This window comes from Cinclus cinclus, chromosome 1, assembly GCF_963662255.1.
Source record: "Cinclus cinclus chromosome 1, bCinCin1.1, whole genome shotgun sequence".
NCBI lineage: Eukaryota > Metazoa > Chordata > Aves > Passeriformes > Cinclidae > Cinclus > Cinclus cinclus.
Genome location: NC_085046.1, coordinates 8374324 through 8394813, shown reverse-complemented (window position 1 = coordinate 8394813; position 20490 = coordinate 8374324). Strand labels below are relative to the sequence as shown.

At 41.1% G+C, this 20490-nt stretch overlaps 1 protein-coding gene across 5 annotated transcripts in view; it reads right to left on the bottom strand.

Annotated features, from left to right (window-relative positions):
* DNAJB6 (DnaJ heat shock protein family (Hsp40) member B6) overlaps window positions 1-16307 on the bottom strand; it is a 72675-nt gene extending 56368 nt beyond the window's left edge. For all 5 annotated transcript variants that reach the window (XM_062506481.1, XM_062506471.1, XM_062506489.1 and 2 more), the window contains exons 1-5: window positions 16220-16307; window positions 7379-7487; window positions 6548-6657; window positions 3823-3882; window positions 3388-3498 (exon numbers count right to left, since the gene is read on the bottom strand). In XM_062506481.1, coding sequence (XP_062362465.1) covers window positions 3388-3498; window positions 3823-3882; window positions 6548-6657; window positions 7379-7443 — 346 coding nt within the window. In that variant the 5' untranslated portion in view covers window positions 7444-7487; window positions 16220-16307. The remainder of the gene's footprint in view (window positions 1-3387; window positions 3499-3822; window positions 3883-6547; window positions 6658-7378; window positions 7488-16219) is intronic.
* Window positions 16308-20490: the final 4183 nt, after the last annotated feature.

Sequence of the window (20490 nt, the reverse complement as noted above, 5' to 3'; positions counted from 1 at the left end):
CTGAAGGGACTCATAATTTTGAAATCACCACAGAAGTCTTCATACATTCTCTTTTCTAGAGATGAATAAAGATGTCTCTCTGTATAAAGAAAACTTTCTATAACTGCAAAAGCAGTACAGCTCAGTAGAGCTGAACAGACTCAATTCATAGGACAATTTCAGAAATTCTTCACATCCATAAATTTACAGAAATTATGCATATGAATGCTGCTCTTCACATACTCAATGACAATCAGGATAGAGAGAGTCCCACCTGCATTCTGTGGGCTTCACTGCATGCCACTTCAAACTGTATAAAAAGTACAAATGTTTTAAAGTATTTATTCAATTTCATCTTTGATTCCAGCAGTGCGCATCTTTAGAAAACATGACCTCAGTCCTTATTCAGTGGCTTAGAATATAAATTATAACCTGAGTAGCTCCTTAAGAAGTTACCAGTTCCACAGAAAACTCTTCATTTTAAGAAGATAAATTCCCTCATTAGTCAGGACAGAACTGTTCCACTGTGTCTCAACACAGCAGAACCTACAAGGGCTGTAGTTCACCAATACAAATATTCATGCTATAAACAAAATTCTACTGCTTGCTTTTGGATTATAAAATGCACTACATTCAGCTGAAAGCACATGTTTTTATGTTGTACTATCATGAAACATTCATGTATGTACGAAGACCAATTCAAATACTTTTTACAGAAATTTGTGGAAAAAATTGTTTGGAGTCACAATTACCTATGTTAGAGAATATCATAAACATCTTAAAGAAAAAAGAAGTGCTCAGTTTGAAACCTTCTGACTAGAAAAATTTCAAGAGCTTACGCTCAAAATCCAAAGTTTAACTGAGGGTTTTAGGCCTCTGGTCACTGACACTGCAACTATCCACATCAAGTAGAGAGGCAGCTTAGTAACTATTAGTTTTCATTAATCAGAGTGCACGTAACACTGCTGACACTTGGCAAGAAGCAGAGCCTGTGCCCAGTACTCTTATGTTCAAGGTGACAAAGACAACGATCAATACATGATGTAGATAACCTGCTTTTGAATAAATAAATGAATCTAGGTGTTAAGCAGGGGCAGGATGTCTCTCTAGGTCAGTAGTGCAGAGATATGTTAAGTCTACTGGTGCTCTAAGGCAAGATGGATCACTGCCTCTACAGGAGGGGCTACTGCAGCTGCAGCATCCCATGGAAACAGTGGCAGCAGTGGTACCTCCATCTGACAGGCTGCTTAGCTCTGTGCTGTACAGCCTTCCTTCTAAGGAACCCAAAAGGCAGGGCCTCAGCTTTCTTTAAGCCTATAATTTATTTAACAGCAGAACTAAACTTCATGGTTTTAAGGTTAATCATGAATACTGACATTTTCAGAGACAGCAACTTAAGTCTTCTGCTAGTGTTGCTAAAGTAAATACAAGCAAAATGAAATAGAACCTTTGTCAGTCTCTCACTAGTAGCTAGAACATCTCACCTATACAATCTACTATAAAGATATTTGATGAAAACCAACTATTTTGTTTAATAGATCTTCAAACAAAAGAACTGAACACTCTCTCCCAGCTCCTCCACACTAGCTTCCTACTCAACATCTTGCTGATTTTTCCAGGTTTTCTACCACACAACCACAAAACAACTGAGTTGGACAGGGGCCTCTAGAGTTCATCCAGTCCAATCCCCTGCTCAAACAGGATCAGCTGCAGTGGGATTACCAAGACCACTCCAGATGCCCTCTGGCTATCTCCAAACATGGAGATTCCACAACCTCTCTGGAGGATAACCTGCTCCAACACTGCTGCCCTCACAGTACAGTTGTGGCACCTTAAGTTCAGGCAGAGACTCCTGTGCTTCCATTTGTGGTTATTACCTCTGATCTCTCCACTCCCTCCCCAATGCACTGATGAAACTCACCCTGAGCCTTCTCCAGCAATTCTCTCAACCTGCTCTTCATGTGAGAGAAGCTCCTGTAATTATCTTAGTGGCCTTTCACTGGACTCTATTCAGTAGCTCTTTCTTTCACTGTAGAGCTCAGAAGTGGACCCAGTACTCCAGATGTGTCCTAACCAGTGCTGAGATCACTCATCTAAACTGAAATCCTTGGCAGTACTTCCTAAAATTCTTATTCTACTGCAGACATTGAAGAAGTTGCATACACCCGGTTCAGAGACCATTTCACTCATCAGTATTTTGCTAGATGCTTCCTCCAACCTTCCTCTTCCTACTTTTGACTGATTTCACACTGGATCCAACTACCCAATTCAGCTGCCTATTTACTACCAGATTCTTCCTCTAACTACTCATCTAATCCATCAACTAGCATTCTACTGCATTCAGCCTCTAGCCCTTCAACCCCTTTTCTAATCCTTCATTAGTCATCTAACAGCTGATGATCCTGAAATAGCAAACCACAGAAAGATATAATTAAAATCTGAGCTGAATTACCTCTTAAATGTCGCCAAAGATAATAAATTACTTTTAAAAATATTAAAACATTTACAAACATTATTAAAGAGATAAATCAATTTCTACATAGCGAACAGGAAGGAAGTTGGTTTTTCAAGTACACTTCTTGCAGTTTTCAGTATAGAACTTTCTCACAGTAAATACTGAACACAGGATCTGTTCTGCTTTATAGGTCAGCATATTTTGCTGAGTTGAACATACACAGAGAGATTGCATAAGAACTCCAGCACCTCTGAAAAGACCTTCATTAGAGCAAGCAACATCACAAGCCAGAAGACTTTCAGCATGAGGGTAAAAAGATTACTTTGACAACTTTTATCACATACTACTTCCTTTAAAGAATATTTCCTAAATGAAGAACTCAGGCCTCAAGAACTGCTGAGTCTCTAGGGGCTCTATACCCCAAACAAGTGACATTTGGGAGAGTTTCTAGATTATGTACATAACTGTTCCTGTTCTGGGAGAAGAAAGTCAGTCCTGCAAGGACACAAATTCACACAGAGTTATGGTGTAACAGTTACAGTTAAGCCATTCAGAAGCTCTTAAAGTTTCATTTTTTAAATTTATTTACAGATCAAAAGAGAGAAATCCAAAAGACTAAGTTAGTTTGCTCAAATTCTTGAGAGGAAATTCCAGTATGCACTTTTTCTGTTGAATATTATTTCCTTTCAACTTAGAGACACTGCAGATACCATTTCATGGTTTGGGAAACGAGGCCTTCCAACAAAACATGAACTGGCAAGTCATATCTGTTCTGTACATTGAAATTAACCAAGAAACAGGTATGAAACAACATTTCAAATATAATACAAAATACCAGTTGTTTGCCTCATTTTCATGACTATTTTTAATACAACTACATTAGCTTTGCTTTCTAAGAGTGAAGTTTTAGCTACACTTTAGGTACACATAACTAAAACCAGGGGATCACTCACCAAAGAAGTCAAATGAAAAGGGGTCCCTTCCACCAAAAAACTCCCTGAAGACATCATCTGGGTTGCGGAATGTAAATCCAAAATCGAATGGATTATCAAGATTATTTCCACCTGCCAATAAAAAAGTTAAATTTTAAAGTTAAACATAAGTTCAGGCCTATAGGGTACTTGAATCATCTAAACATATCAACAATTTCCAAAATCTCTCTTTCACACAACTTAAGTACACACATTACTTCATTACTTTTTATAATAATTTCTCTGTTTTCAGATAACAGTAATACCTTTTATAATAACTAGAAAAACTGTAAACAATTGTAATCTCGATTTTCAAAAGACTGAATTTTAGGCCTTAGTACAAGCATTTCCTGATTCCTGTCCTGAAAACAAAGCTACAGAAAATACAGAACACAAAGAACTTGTTTGTCAACATACCTCCACCTCCATTTATTAGGCCTTCTTTTCCATATCTGTCATAGATGTCACGTTTTTTAGCTACAAGGAGAAATTGTACATCATGTCAGTAAACAGGATTGTTGATTTTGTGAAAAAAGTAGCATTTAATTGGTATTCTCAGTTAAGCATCTTCTCAAAGCTAGTTTATTCAAGGAAGTTGTGGCATATAACTGCTGAAGCTCTTTAACAAGGACTGCCAAAGCAGTTTAGTCCAGAAAGAACAGTTACTGAATTTCAAATTAACTGTCATAAGGCTGTAGAAGGTCTGGTCCTGATGTATGAGAAAAAGTTGATTTAAGGACAAACCTCACATGAAGTTTGCCTTTAAGAAGAATATGGCAGTCTTCTTCTTTGGACAGCTACCATGAAAAGCTTTCAGACTGTGAAGGACCTCGGGACTTCAACCTGCTCCTCCACATAAGTCTAAATGTGAAGTTGGTCACATCTTGCCTGAATAAAGCTGTGATCAAATCAATTTCTAAGAGAAGATTCAACAGGCTCTCTGGAGAACTGTTCCAGTGCTCAAGCATTCCCTTCCTTCTGTCCCACTTGCAAAACTTGACCATTGCCTCTCTTCCTTTTATTGCACAAGACTGAGCCCACTGTGGGAGAGTTATGAGAACGGAAGACCAGTGTTTATATGAGTGACTGCAAAACCCCTAAAATCAATTATAACCACTTCTGCTAGCTTAATAATGGAGAATGAAGTGATGTTCCAAAATGCCATGGAAAGATGGGACTCAAACTGCTTGTTCTCTATTATTTTAGAAGGCATGGGATGACTATTAATTTCACTGCAGACCAGTTTTACAGTATCCATGAGAAAGGAGAGAAAAATGAACTCTACATTACTGCACAGGATCAGATGGCACTTTGGTACTGGAAAGGAACATGAAGACCTTGAAGAGGCAGACAGTCACTCACTTTGCTTGCACTGGTGTAGAAGTACCAGTCAAAAACCAAACAGGGCATTTGATTTTAGTCTCTTAATATTATCATGCTTTTCCCAGTGGAATCTCTTCCGTGAAAGATGTTTTTAAATTTTAAAAAGCATCACTCAAAGAACATGCAGTTACCTCAAACAGATGCTGGAAAGCAAAATACTTCTGACTAACAGGAATAAAAATTTTATAAAATGGTTATCATCTCAAATAATAGGAGCTTGCAATAGGTTCACAAACAGACAAATCCCCAAAGCTTGATACATTATTTGTACTGCTTTTCTAGAAAGCAGTTTTTAAAGAAAGGGGGTTAACCTACCCATCAAATTATGAAGAAGAAAGCAGGAAGGTAGATAAACTGTCACGGGCAGGAAACAACAAGGATGCCCTGAAGGCTCACAAAGACCAAAATTCATCTTAAAAATGTTCCATTCTTGAAACCACATGGTTTCCCACAGGGGAGGTATGTTCAATGATCACCCAATTTCTGTATTCTTTGCTTATGTAATCCCTTACAAAACTATTCTTCTGCCAAAAATCTGTCATAATTCAAGCCTGTAATGGTGTCAGAAAATTTCATTAAGTTTGCAGAACATTTGACTGCCTCTCAACCACTGGGCTCAGGATTCTGGTATCCCTGCTGCACAAATGATTGTTAAGACACCAGTAACTTAGGACTTGGCCTAGATCCAAAAACTGGCAGTACTTTTAGAAGATGTTCAAAAATTCTAGCAGTGTACTGTTCCCAAAGAACTTAAAGATCTGTATAACAACCAGACCACTATCCTATTTTTATTCCACTCAAAAAAATCAGCTTAAGAAGGATCAAGTACTCTAAAAGACAAGTATACAATGAACTAATGATAAATTAAGTTCTTTTTCTCCCTTGTCAATTAAGTACCAAAACCAAGCAAAGAAACACAGTGTACAAGACTGCAGCTCACTAAATCAGGCTGAACTCTGAAAGGTAATCTAGATGCTGCTAGCACTTTAAATATAGCTTTCCCATGCTCACTGTCTCAGGTGAAATCAAGGACACTTCAGAAATAGCACACAGACAGCTGCAGTCAATTATAGAGGAAAATAATCAAAGTAGCTTAAATCACTTTGTTATGATTCAGGCTGCTTTTGTCAGAACATTGGCAGAAGTTAATGATACTCTTCAAGCAAAAAGACATGGGTGAACTGTAAACTGCATTCCTGCACTAAATGGGTCAAGCTAAACACCTCTTTCAGAACAATTCAGAATAAACACTATCTTTAGTATCACAGTTGACTGAATCTACAGAATTTGCTCAAATGCAATCCAAATTTTCAGCAAGGTTTACAGTGTGCTTGGGCTTTGTCAGGACTCGTTTACTATTAAAAAATCTAGCAGCTGTAGGCCTAAGAGTGAATACATCAGAGTTGGTCTAGCCTGGCTTTAGAGGATAAACACAATACCCCTATACTGATGGTAACACTGGCCTCGCCCATTAAGACTCACAGAAGTCTCTAAAGAAATTTCTGGCAAACAGTGAATTTCAGTTTCCAGTATTTGGTTATGTATCTAGGGAGATCCTGAAATTTTTGTTTCAAAAATCTCTGCTTTTTCTGTCCGGTCTGCAAGTTTCTTCCTCTTTCCTTTCTTTTGAAAAAAGAAGTAGTCAAGTTCGATGGTGAAGCAAAATTAAAATATCCCTTCAAAGCACCACAGATCAACATTTTGAGTCTGATCCCCAGAACAGAGACAAGCAGTTCAAGAGCCCTTTTAAAATACCTACCATCTGACAAGACCTCATAGGCCTCAGCTACTTGCTTAAACTGCTGTTCCGCCTCATCTTTGTTGTCTGGATTTTTATCAGGGTGCCATTTTAGTGCCAATTTACGGTACCTGAGTGGAAGGAAAACAAAGGATATTTTACTCTGAAACAATGGAATATGCTATACAGATAAACACAATGCTGTCAGGCTACACAGGTTGTCAGGGATTGAAGTAAGAAATTCCTGGTTCTTTCGTATCATGTATCTAGATGTTGGGATCAACAGAATCTGCAGGTACACAAAGAACCACCTACTCAGATATGTTTTAAATTAGGAAGGAGGTTTGGGGTTCTTTACTTATTCTGAAATTATTCCTGTGCCTTTCCGATGATCAACATCTGTGAGACCTAAGCAACACATTCCAAAATATCTCTGCTGTGGGCTTCTCCTTAGAGCCCTGTAATTATTCAGTACTACAACCAACCAACCAAAGGAAGCATCAAGAAGGATCTGGTGTGTTGAGGTGATTAAGCTCCAGGAATACACTACCCCTGACATCCTAACATCAATGCCTTCTTTGACAGCCACACCTGCACACAACTTCTATCCTCAAAAGAAACATTTTAGGCAAAGTGTTCATAACTTCTTAATTAGAAGGGCAATGTTAAGCTTGCACTGAGGTTGGTATGTTTTGCAATCATCCAAGATCACAGTTCAAACATTTGAGCTGATAAAGTAGCATGTACAGGAATTTGCAAAAGAACACGAGAAGACAACAAAGTGTGAATCCAAAAACCATGTAATTATATCTGTCCCTTAAACTGTGCAGCATCTATACCAGTGACACTCACGCTTTTTTGATATCCTCTGCTGAGGCATGCTTCTGCACTCCCAGAACTTCATAGTAATCCACCATGTTTCAGGAATTGTCTTGGTAACAACAGCCGAGTCTTTCAAGTCCTGTAACAACAACAACAACAACTTGTAAATGAAGCTTGTCAAGTACTGCTTCTTCATAAAAGTCAGGTAGGAGCCTGGTATTGCCTTGTACCAAACCTGACCGAAGAAAGACTAAGTTCCAATGTTCCAAACCCCAAAAATAAAACTGCTTCACTTTAGGTCAAGAGATCAAATAATTATTTTAATTCACATTTTTATGTTATTTAATCCCCACTGAAGCACAGTACGCAAACACATAGATATATAGTACCTGAAACAAATCAGACTGATCAGCTAAATTTAATCAGTATTTTAGGGGTATCTGAAGCACAGTTTTGATGTAGATATTAATAAATCTGAATTCAAAAGTTCACCTGTTATCTATGACACCTGTCATGTCTTAAGAACATATGGGCATAAACAAAGGGACCCATCTTTCACGTATGTTCTTCAGAAAATTACTTCCACTGAGATGCTCCCTTCAGAAAAGCAATTTATGTGCAGGTCCTGGAAACTTAAAACTCAGCCTTATTGAGTCCAATAAGCCTTTCTTGTACTCAGACTTTGACAAAAGATGTTCAAGTTGCCAAAGCTACTGAATAACATTTGCCTCCTTTACGTCTACCAAGAGAAGCACAAAACCAGGCAAGATTGCTCCAACTGCAAGGCAACCAACCAACTCAAGTGTAGAGGCACCCAGTGTTTGCTAGTATAAAAGAATAGCTATCACAAGAGTCCTGAGAAGTTAAAAAAGCAATTTAAATACTGACAGTTTCTTGTCAACAAAAGAGAATAATTACAAGAACAGTTACACTATTACGCCAAATAAATGACCAATAAGATGAAAGAACCTTTCTAAAAAGTTTCAAGAATAATTTGTGTCTTCATGCAATGCTGCCTTTCTCTCCACCACTATAAAAAGTCTCCATTTTGGCAAAACTTCCAAAACCCTTTCCATCCTACCACTGCTGGCTTGTTTCAAGTTTAATGAACAAAGAAACAGTGACCTTTTCCAGTAGTTATCAACTTGCTGCAGAGAAAGTCACCCAAACACACTCAGAACGTAACAATACAGCAATATATTAGTCACTTTTTCTTATCTCGTGCATCAAGAACAAAAATTCATTGAAATAGCCTTTCCCCCCTCAAATCATTCAGTGTTTTTCACTTTAGCCCAGGCAAAGTCTGTTTCCTTTTCTTTCCCATAAATTCTGAAAGAACTAAGTAAGATGTAGCCTAGTGAAATATTCTGAAATTGATTTACTGTACTTATTTATTTTACATGCATCTTTCAACATCCTGGGATATGAACACCAAAAAAATACTTCCTTTTAAAATAAATTGGTACATCTTCAAAATATGTTCCTGCTGCAGGTTGAAGTTTAATTAACTTTAATTATGGATTATGGTTACACAAACATTTCCTCAAATGGCAAAACCAGTTTAAGAGATACCCTGCCATACTTCCTTCCTTCTCCAAGCTACTTACAGAAGCAAACGTACTAGAGGACCCACATGTTTACAATTGGGTGGTTTTAGCAATCTACTTAACCATACAATCCCACAAACACAAAATTAAAGTGTAACAAGTAAATAGCCCTTTGCCCATTGAAGAAATCTCCACATTAAAAAAAACCCAAACATAAGGGTATAGTTAATACTCTGACCAACACCAAAGGAAGTTGGGAGACATGCATTAAAATTAAGAATGCCAATAATAATATACTAATGGCAAGATTCAATATGTAAACATACAGATTACCAAAAATATCCCAGGATATTTGCTATCAACAGGCCTCTCTGGTTTTGCTGTTTCCCACACAACAAGTAGAACAACTCTGAACACAGAGGTGAGGAGCAAAGTCAGTATGGGTTAAGCATGTTATCAAATCCCACAGCTACCCTTATGAGCAATAGAATATATGGAACCTACAGTTTACAAAAGGAAATCGGAAGGGGGGAATGCAGCATGAGTCAAGCTTAAGGCTAGAGGTTAGAGTCCCTCCTAACAAGAGATACCAGCCTAAAACTAGTAAGCAAACAGCAAGAAGCCACAGGCCAGGAGCATATGCCATAACACTAAGTGTTCTTTCCATATTCTTCTTTTCTTACATACAAGACTTTCATTAGCTCTCCTCTCAATTCTGATACCTAACTTAGAGGGAAAATTTAGAACTCAAGCTTCTAACTCTAAAAAGTATGTAATAAAAGCAATTTAGATGTAGAAAATAAATCACATCTTTTCCTAGAGAACTTTGTGCACACAAGTACTCATACTGACTTCAACAAAGTATTTTTTTAAACTTTCCTGCTTGTTTAAAAGCAGTGCAGCAGAGCTGTTAAGTTCATACTCAATACAAACTCTACACATCCTAGATAACAGAAGCCTGAAGTTGGGACTAAAAAGCAAAGCTGAAGCAACATGACCACCTCTTAACAGATGACTGTGATCCTAAAGAGCAGCTGCTTCAAGATAGAGAAAATATTTGTTTCAAAGGAATGTCTAGGGATTGCATATTCTGTCTTTAGTGAATGTTATTGCTCAGTTTTTACTTGCCACTACTATAAAGTCTGGAATTAAAACAAGCCAGGAACTTTCTAAAAAAACCAAACCCTTAATATTCTCCTTCTCCTAATCAAAGTGTTACCAAAGTCAAGTGACAGCAAGAATTCACCTCTGATACACTGTTATTTCTAGTTATCATAAAGCATAAACTGTACTGCTGAAGCTTCAGTTATCATCGGAACTTTTTTGCACGTAAAAAAAGGTTTTTAAAATACTTACCAAAAAAAATATTCATCTGCAGCTTTGTCCATCTTAAGAAAAAAAAAAAAGTCAGCTAATATTTAGCCCCTCAACAGCCAGTAAGACTGACCAAATAAACACCACACACACCCCTAAAAAATCCAACAATATTCACAAAATAGAAAAGACCTCTATATGCAGTCTTTCCAGGACAGAATTATTTAAAATATTCAAAAAAATAGCTACTATCACACTATCAGCTTATAATAAAGCAGAATCTGGACAATGATTGACTTAGAAAACAGAAGATGGCCAATTTATAAAAAATAATTCAGTACTTTCAAGGCTAGTAGGAATGTGCATGGTGAAAATGCCTAGATGCTTCAAAGATGCAAACCATATACCTCCCTGTGAGAAACCACTCAAATGTCCTAACCAAAATGACATGACAAAAATCTTCTCAAAAAAGCCCTATCTGTCAAACAATTTGTCTCCATATATACAAGCAAGGCTCATTAGGCACTGATTTCCAGCCTCCATCCACAGAAAATCTTCAAAATAAAATCTTCAAAATTTCAGAAGAAAAAAAAAAAAAAAAAACAGCTGAAAGGAGACGCTTCATGGCCTTCCTGTTTGCTCGAAAAATCTGCAGTTCCTTGAGCTGGGAACTGCACAATGTTTACAGCATGCTATCAGCTACTCCAACTCCTTCTTTGGGGCATGAAAATCAAACAGGCAAATGTTTATATGAACCAAATGCTTCCACAGTTTATAGATTTCTCAATCATCACAGGAGAAGTCAGCTTTGTTCTGGCTTATGGAGCAGGGGCCCTGAACTAGTGACTCAAGGCAGGTGACAGGGCCACATGACCAGGCTCAGGCCCTGCTCACACAGCTCAGCCCAGCACTCGGCCTGAATTACCCAAAACCTGGCTCATGAACTCTCTTTACAGCACAGTCCTCAGCTACACAAAAACCAAGAGAAGCATCACAGAAGACAGATATGTAGACAGCTCTAAACTTCTGTAAGATCAGATAACAGAGAAAAGCAAGTAATCAGACAACCAACCAGCAGGGATGACAAAGCAGCACCCCAACTAAATACGGAATGGAGGAAAGCATCCAAACAAGACATTCTTTAGAGCAGCCAGGAGGGAATTCAGACAGCAAGGGGCATGCGACCTTTGCAGTCAGCTTAGTCAGAAAAAGTTATCTATTTCTGGCCATGAAGCAACAGGCAGCACAGAGAGTCCCCTAAGAAGAGCCAGAAGAGCTTGAGCTTAGACTACAACAGACACCTGGAGAGTGGGATGGAGTTCCAAACTCCTGATTCATGCAGTTCACAGAGCAGGCAGTCATCAACATCCTCTGCAAATCCCACAGCCACACAGCTCCTAGCACCTGCCTGCTTTCCATGGACTTCCCTAAAGGACTGCATCCTGCTGGCAGCTCTGCAGGAACAAATACCGTGCTCTGAAACCCAGTTCACTTTGACTGAACTCACAAAAATCCACTGTGCTAACACAAACTCCCACAGTTTACCAGAAAATGTTTCTAATAGTAGGACTGCTAAGGAACAAATAAAGTTACTTATGAGTGCAAGAACACAGAGCAAGAAAACCTGTGTAAGTTTTGTGTTTAATAAACCTGACAAACACAATTAAACAAGGTACCAGCACCAATTTTTCCTCCCGCTTATACATGCACAGTGCTGTGCAGACTAAAGCATATTAACAACTTCAATACTTTTAGCTTTTACTTACCCAAGCCTAGAAAAGCTGCCACACTCTAACTTCACAGGCTCCTGAAATTTATTGTTTCATGGAAAAATGTCAATTTAACATATAATTAAAATTAATAAAATGTACTTAAATAGCCATGTTTATGCTCATTATTTTAATACTCCTTTGGCATCCCCAGGAGATGAATTTAATAAAACGAACATTCCAAAAAGCTTAGTTTAATCTCATGTTTACAGCGAACATCCTGCTTGTATGTCAGACAGCAGAGTGGATTTGGATACAGTTATTATTATACCAGTTCATACAGGGAGAAGGCAGCTGGACTGACTGCTTTACCTTGCAGCTCATGTTGCATTGTAGAAAAGCCAGAACAACAAAACTCCACCATAGCCAACAAGAGACACCTGTACAGGACACCCTTCCCCCTTAAGGCAGGAAGTTACAAAGAAACCTGTCCACTCTTCTCCTCCCCAAGGGCACCAAGACACAACTCTGGCACAAATTACAGGACTTGGTCTGTATTGCTGCCTGGCACATGGAAAGCCTGTTGTGGGCAACAAGAAAGAAACCTTTTAAAAAGAGTGAACCAACCAAAAATGGAAATAGAAGAAATACAAAATCTTCATCTGTGAAAGAAATGTAAACTGGCTAACAAAAAACAGGAAAGGATGTTGATCAGTCAACAGGCCACCCTCACTCCCTTGGCTGAGACTCTCCTGCTTATCCATCTGATCTCTGATAAAGGGGGACTTATTTATGATCTTTCCTTAAAGCAAAGGAGCATTTTTCCAAAACATGACAACTCAGGTGTCCAAATTTGGAATTGTGTCACAAATATCTGGAACACTGTCACTCTCCTAAAACTAACCATAAAAGGCTATTTTATATGAAGTAGAATTCATATCTTATTTTAAAAAATATATGATCTGTGTATGATTAAGCAATTGAAAACAGTAAAAGCCTCAGCCGATAAAGCCCAGAAAGTTTTAGGAAAAATAATCATAATCAGATGATCCTTTAGGGAAAAGAAAATAGTTTCAAGTCTCTACACATTTCCCCTGAAGTGTTTTTGGAGTCATGATAACTTTATTTAAGCCAAAAAAAAGAAAAAAAAAAGGCAGCTTCATTAAAGCAAAGAGCAAGTTCTTTTTCAAAGTGTTGACAGGCTATCACAGATTCAGACTAAATTTTAAGCCAGAAAAAAATCTAATAAAAAAAATTTAAAAACTGGATGCAATGTAGCTATGAATGGCTTCACACTTAATTATAAGGCCTTTAATATCCTTGACAAGTACTGAGTCTGCACTAATATCAGTAGGATTTCTGTATTCAGAACAAATCGAAAACATAAAACTTACAACTAGTAACTGTAGGAGTGAAATGCATATGCATGAATTATCTCTTCCCTAGCAGCTAAATGAATAATGCAGAATTATTTCATTAAGTCTAAAGTAAGGGAAAATGCAACATCCATTCAAATGTATTTTATTCAAAAGAAAATATAATTTAAACCTACTAATGCCCTCAATGACTGTTTTTTGGGTTTTTTTAATTGTGAAAGAAACAATCGTCATATGCAAGATCCAACAAGTTTTTGACAAACCTAAGTAACCTGAATAAGACAAAGAGAAATCGTCGACAGAAAATGTTCCCAGGACACAACTGAGAGGTCCTTTACAAATGCTATTAGAGAAATGGAGCACTTCCTACTTAAGGAGCACAGTGCTTAAACATAAACCTCACGCAGCTAAACCGAAAATTACAGCAACGAATTCCCTTCAAAGCATCACTCCACGGCGAAGAAGCCGCAGACGTGCCGGTGGAAGCGCAGCCAAGGCTCGGCCGAGCCGCAGCTCCCGCACAGCCGGCGGCAAAGCGCGGCCCCGGCGCTCAAGCCGCGCTGACATTTCCGTCCATTGCAGGCCACAGCCGCGGGGCCGCTGGACGGGGCAGAGCGCAATCACCGCCCTCGTCCCGCGCAACCTCAGCTCACACTCCTCACTGCGCCAAAGAGCTCGGCACGGATGTGTAACAAACCAAAAACCCGGTGTTGATTTCCTCAGGACAGCCCGTGGACTGCTAGGAACTCCTACATCCTACTTAAGATGATGATTTAACCTAAGTTGCTCCCTCTCCCCACGTACGTTCCAAAACCTCTAATGGATAAAACAAAGAATACAGTCGGTAAAGAAATGTATTTATCTCAGCAGCAAAGCACATTAGCTCTCTAACTAAAACTTGAGTGTCACACAAAACTAAAGCCCTGCATGCCTTCTTCCCAAGAAAGGCAGCCAAGATAAGTTAGCCAGCTGCATCGATCTGGGAAGGACAGAAAATACCAGAGAGAGAGAAGCTGTTTGGGTGAAAACCTGCTGTAGTTTGAAAGCACAAGTACTAAAAAGACAAGTATGGTGGAGAACAAGGAGAACTCTGCAGTTTACAGATGGAGACATTATTAGTCTAAACAGTGCTGCCAATAAAAGTAGTCATTTAAATTTCTCCTCTAACAGAGATTAAGAAAATTTAACACTAATTTAACATCCATTTTCAGCACACTCTTATTCTCCTCTGAGAAATCATTACAAGAGCCAAGGGAAGTATACAAAGTTAGACAAGTGCTGTGCAATAATTAAATTTTTGGTTGTTTGCAATTAAAAAAAAAAGTAATCACAGAGACAAGATCTGTAAATACATTTACTCATTGGTCCAAACAAATCTTCTTTGACAACATAATCCATCAACCTAAGTGGTATTTTAACTACCAGGCTCTTGATCACCAGCTGAACATAAAATCCCTAACTGGAGTACAAGGATCTCCAAAGAGTAAACAAAAATTAAGGTCAGCAGGCAGCAGTGACTGCAACCTCTGCTGCAGGACTGGAGAGGAAGAGCCTTGCTTCATCCCAGTTGTTCCCTTTGTGTCAACACCTTGTTCTTATCACTTCTTGACAATTTAAACCCTAAAACCTCTTGGGTTTGATCACTGACTACGCAACATCACAAGCTTTACCATTCTCACGTGAGTGCTGTTATAAATGCAGCTTTCCTGTCACTGTATCTAAATAAACAGCAGTTTATTGCTATCACATTTTAAAACAGATTTGTTCAGTATTTTGAATCATTTCTAACACCTTTGTTAGCATGGTTGAAGACTACAGCACAAGTTTCCAGCAGCCAAAGAAAGCTCCGATAGCAGCACAACACAAAGTGCTGGTGCAAACAGGAATGCGGGTCGTAAACCCAGCCCACCCGTCCCCTCTGAAATAGAGTAAATACTGATGACAAACAGTGTTCCTTACCTAGCAGTGTCAATTTTCAACTCGACTCGGAACCTGGCAACAGCGAGTTCAAAAAACCCGACCTCTGTCGACCTCACCCACAACAAACTTCCCTCCTGCCCCGGCCCCGAGAAATAAACACTGAGCAGAACGTAACAACCTGCTTCCAGCGGGGGAGAAAAACAATGCGTTTGGCTTAGGATCATCAGGGGTGGAAAAAGCCTCTGAGATCATCCAGCCCAACCACCCCCCCCTACATCGCCACTGTGTCCCTAAACCACAACACCCAACGCCACGAACAGGCGCTCCTTAAACACCTCCAAGGATGGTGACTCCACCACCTCCCTCGGCGACCTATTCCAGTGCCTATTCCACCCTAAACGCGAGGTATTTTCTACATCATCTAATCTGAATCTCCCCTATCTCATTTTAAGGCCATTTCCTCCGTTCCTCTCACTGCAGGCACAGTAGAAGAGTCCGGCCCGCATCTCATTACAATCTCCTTCCTGGGAATTGTAGAGAACGGAATAAAGGAGGACACAATAACGCTCACAACCCGCCAAGGCAGCACCCTGCAACGAAAAGCGCTTTAAGGACAAGGCCTGTTTAACGAACCGAGGTTCGCCCTCACCTTCTGGAAACCGGCATCACTGTGAACAAGGAATGGAAATGCGGATTTATTTTTTTTTTCTGTCTTGCGGCGAACAGGGGGAGTGCGAGCTGGGACTGAACGTCCCGGCATTTGTCCCGCTCCGAGTCCCGGGGGAGCCCTGGGCAGCCGCTCCCTGCCGGAGCTCCGCCGAGGCCAGGCAGAGCCCCCAGGGCAGGCGCGGCCGTTCCAGCACTGCGCGGCCTGCGCCGCGAGGCCCCGGTGCCAGGGACGCCGCTGCCGAGGACCGCGGCCCGGCCAAGCGCCCGCTCCCTGCTGTCCCTGCCTCCCGCACGGCCGCGGCCGGCCGGGCACGAACACGTCTGCCCTGCACTCACCCGCCGGTGGCTCCTCAGCGTGGCCGCCGCTCCCGCCCGTCCGCTCCCGCCGCTCCCGCCGCTCCCGCCGGGACAAACGGCAGCGGCCGCAAACAGGAAGCGCCACCAGCGCGCGCCGTCACTTCCGCCCCGCCGCTTCCGGAAGTTTCTCGAAGGGCCCCGCCGGGTGTCCCGTGTGAGCGGAGAGCGCCCCTTGGCGGCGGCCGGAGGCGCTGCGCCGGGGAGGGGGGGCGGGGAGCGGGAGGGGCTTATGTAGGGGCGGGGCTCCCTGAGGGGAAGGGCCCTTAGGGGAGGGGCCCGGAGGGGAGGGGCCCGGAGGGGAGGGCCCCGGAGGGGAGGGCCCTGAGGGGAGGGGCCCTGAGGGGAGGGGCCCTGAGGGGAGGGGCCCTGAGGGGAGGGCCCTGAGGGGAGGGCCCTGAGGGGAGGGGCCCTGAGGGGAGGGGCCCTGAGGGGAGGGGCCCTGAGGGGAGGGCCCTGAGGGGAGGGCCCTGAGGGGAGGGCCGCGGTCGGTGCGGGGTCATTGTGCGTTTGTGCCCTCACGCGTTCCAAAATAGGGACCTTCCTCCCTGCTCCACAGAATCACAGGCTGTGTAGTGGGCATGATGGTGTTCAGTCATAAGTTAGACTATTAGAGGTTTTTTTCCAACCTAATTGACAATGTGATTTTGTGAAGCGATGCCCAAGTGTGCAGATGAGACGAAAGAAGAAGGAAAAAGAAAAATACTAATGTTGAGAAGCATTCTTTGAATAGGTGAGTTTGACTGCTAGAAGTGAGATGACAAAATATCTTCTCCTTTTGTGTCTTTTCTCCCAAAATCTGGGGGTGCCAAGAGGATGGGCCGGGCTCTTCCCAGCGGTGCCCAGCAACAGGAGATGAGGCAATGGGCAGAAACTGATGTCCAGAGATTTCCACATGAACATGAGGAAGAACTTCATTACTGTGCAGCTGACCGTGCACTGGAACAGATTGCCCACAGAAGCTGTGGAGTGGCCCTCTGGAGATATTCCAGAACCGTCTGGACAAAATCCTGCGCCGTGTGCTCTGGGATGACCCTGCTTGAGCAGGGAGGTTGGACCAGGTGACCCATTGGTCATATTCTAATTTCAATAACTGCAGTACATCAATCACCTCTTTGCTGAAAAGAGGTGAGTTAATGAATTGTGATGGACAGACCAGATAACCCACTGTGCTCCCTTCCCTGACCCTTTCTGGGATTCTGTGAGGGGAAATGGAAAAAGTGATGCCTGGGTGTGTTCCCGTAGGAAAAGCTGAAAAGTCAACTAATAGTTTTAAGAAACGCTCCTTGAATAGCTTGGCTGCTAGAGGTGAGATGACAAAATTATTTCCCCCCTTGTGTGTTTAATTCGTGGTCTCAAAACTTGTAACTCTGGCACACAATTCCTTTGAGGTCACATTCCTCTCCCTGCATGTAGCACCTGGACAGAACCCTGTGCTGGGTGAATGTATTTTATTCAAGTATGTGGTTTTCTAAGTGCCAAGGCTGAGAACAAAACATAGGGCAGCAAAGTTATTATTATATTTTTAAAATGTGGACTTTATGCTTTAAATTGCTGTAAAATTATATTTCTTGCCCCTTATTTAAAATGCGGGGGCATTAATTTATAGATCAAAAAAGTGAATTTAGAGAGTTTCCATGCCTAAAATGTATGCTTCCCAAATAAAGTCAATTAAAAGGCTACCCATTATTTAGGAAGTGTTTGTGTGGGAGTGGGCTCAGTTCAAAAAGACAAAAGCCAGCTTGGAATAAGGCAGAGAAGAACTTAAAACAAATCAGCAGGACAAGTAGTAGGACAACCCTAGAGTATAGGCTTGGTGCTTTGGGGAAATGCAAGCTTCAAAAGAAATATTGTTGATTATTGATGCTGAGTTGTGGAAACAATTCTTCAAAACTGGAGCAAAGAGACACCTCACTCCATTATTAGTTTCTCATCAGCAAGTAGCTGTGAAGTCCAAGTTTTTGATCCACTTGCAAAGAAAGAACCCAAGGGATTAGTAGGCTAGACTGGCTCTTCCTAATGGGTGAGGTTCAGACCTCAGAGGATTCCTAACCTGGCAAAGGCAAAGGCAGGTCAGTACTCTGTGGTGTGGGAGAAGACTATAGAAAATTTTGATTTAATCCTTTAAACATTTCTCAATATGGAAATAAAGGGTTTTCCCCAACCTTTCATAACCGATTATAGGGGAGGAAAAAAGTATGAAGAGTCCTAAAACCTGAGTTGCAGTAAACAAGACAGAAGTTGCATGAGGCAGTTTCTTTGCTTTAATAATTTAAAGAGCAGATTTTATATTTACAGTTAAGGTATGATGGATGCCAACCATAAAACCTTCTGTTCATCCAAGCAAACAGAACATGGGAGAGAAGCATGATTCCATATGGAACTAGAGGGTTGGAATCAAAACACTGCCTGCATCAATGCAACCAGGACCAATGCTTGTTTAATCACAATTTAATCAAAATTTAATCACAATTGTTTTCATTACATTAATCTGCCCAGAGATTTGCTAGCACTGTTCTGACTCTAGACAGCATAGCCCTCCTTTAGCGTCCTCCAGATATAGGAATAATATCTGGGAAGGCTTAGAGACCAATTTTGCATCTGGAGAAAGGAAGGCATGAGAAGGTAAAGTGCCTGCTCACAGCTGAGGGCAGGGCACTTTGGCATTTTCTACAGCAAAACACTGAGAATTTAAATAAATGTTTCCTAACAAAGTTACAGATGAAAACAAAAGAATGTGTAATTAATTTTAAAAAAATCCAAAACATATTTTAATTGGCTTCTGCTTGGTTTTGAAGAAGACATGTAGATATTTCCCAAGACTTTCCAGAACAAGCAGTTTACAGAACCACCAATTACAAATATCATTTATTAGGGCACCTCTTTTTTGTTTTAACTTACGATCTTTGATAGCTCAGATTATCTCTAACATTGAACAATAACAAGAATTATTTACTCTTTAGAAGTTTGCTCGCATTGTGCATGATATTTAATTTTCTGTTCTCTGTTCCAGGGAAAGACAGGTGATTGCAATTAAAATAGCACATGGCAAAGCCCACCAGAAGAGGTACTGCAGGGGATACTGAAGCACCTACATCCAGGATTGCCCTGTCCAGTGCAGAATCCAGCACTTGTCCTGGTTGAACTTCTTATGGTTGGTGATTGCCCAGCCCTCTGATTTGTCGGGGTCTCTGCAGGGCCTCTTTTCGAACCTCAAGGGAGTCCGCAACTCCTCCCAATTTAGTGTCCTTGGCAAACTTACTTAGTATCCCTTCCAGTCCTGCCCCCAGTCACTTAGGAGGAGCAGAGCACAGGGCTGAGGCTGGGGCCCTGTGAAACCCCACTAGTGACAGGATACCAGGCTGGTGTAACCCCATCCACTGTAACCCTTTGTGCTGACCCGTGAGCCAATTGCTCACCCATCCCATGATATGTTTATCCAGCTGTGTGCTGCACATTTTGTCCAGAAGGATTCTGGGAGAGACAGTATCAAAAGTTTTACTGAAATCCGAGAGGATTACATAACTGTCTCATTAACATTTTAAATTAGATCTATTTATAGGACTAATAAAACTGAAAAGCTTTTAGATTCAGAAAACCTTCAAAGGTAGGTATTTGCAAAAGTATGAAGTCGAAGTCAAAATGTCCTATGTTTTTATGGCTTGCTGCTTGCAGCAGAAGCCTGGAGTACTGTGTTAAGGGGCATTAAATCTGATGTTGCTGGCAGAGCCTCAACATTCCAATAACAAAAGAAGGTCCGGTGGGTCTCTTAAAGCTGGTATCAGAGATCCAGGCTGATATCCAAGTGCTGAGTCATTGAGTCAGAACAGATGCTGCTATCAAAAAATCTTAATTGTTTCAGAACTTTCAACTCTCCTCTGGGAACGTGATGGAAAGGTCTGGTCACTTCAGCTGTCTCAAGCATCCAGTTTGAGGCTATTGACTGTGAAGAGAGAGGCAGAGAGGCACCTGCAGGACACAGTTCATTCCACCCTCTTTGGAGATGTTTTAGTAAAGAAGGACCTTCCTGCCAGCGCTCTGTTCCAGGGCTGCCTTTTCTCCCCAAGTGCCTCGACAGCCACCTCACAGGTACCTGAAGTAACAGGACATCAATTCAGGCCTAACTGGTAGCTATAACCTAATGATGGAAATAATGTGGCAGCATTCCAGGAGTTATTAGTAATTCACATAGTTCCCAGATTCTTTTTTTTAAACCATCTTTTATGATTTATGGAGGTCAATTATATAAAGCT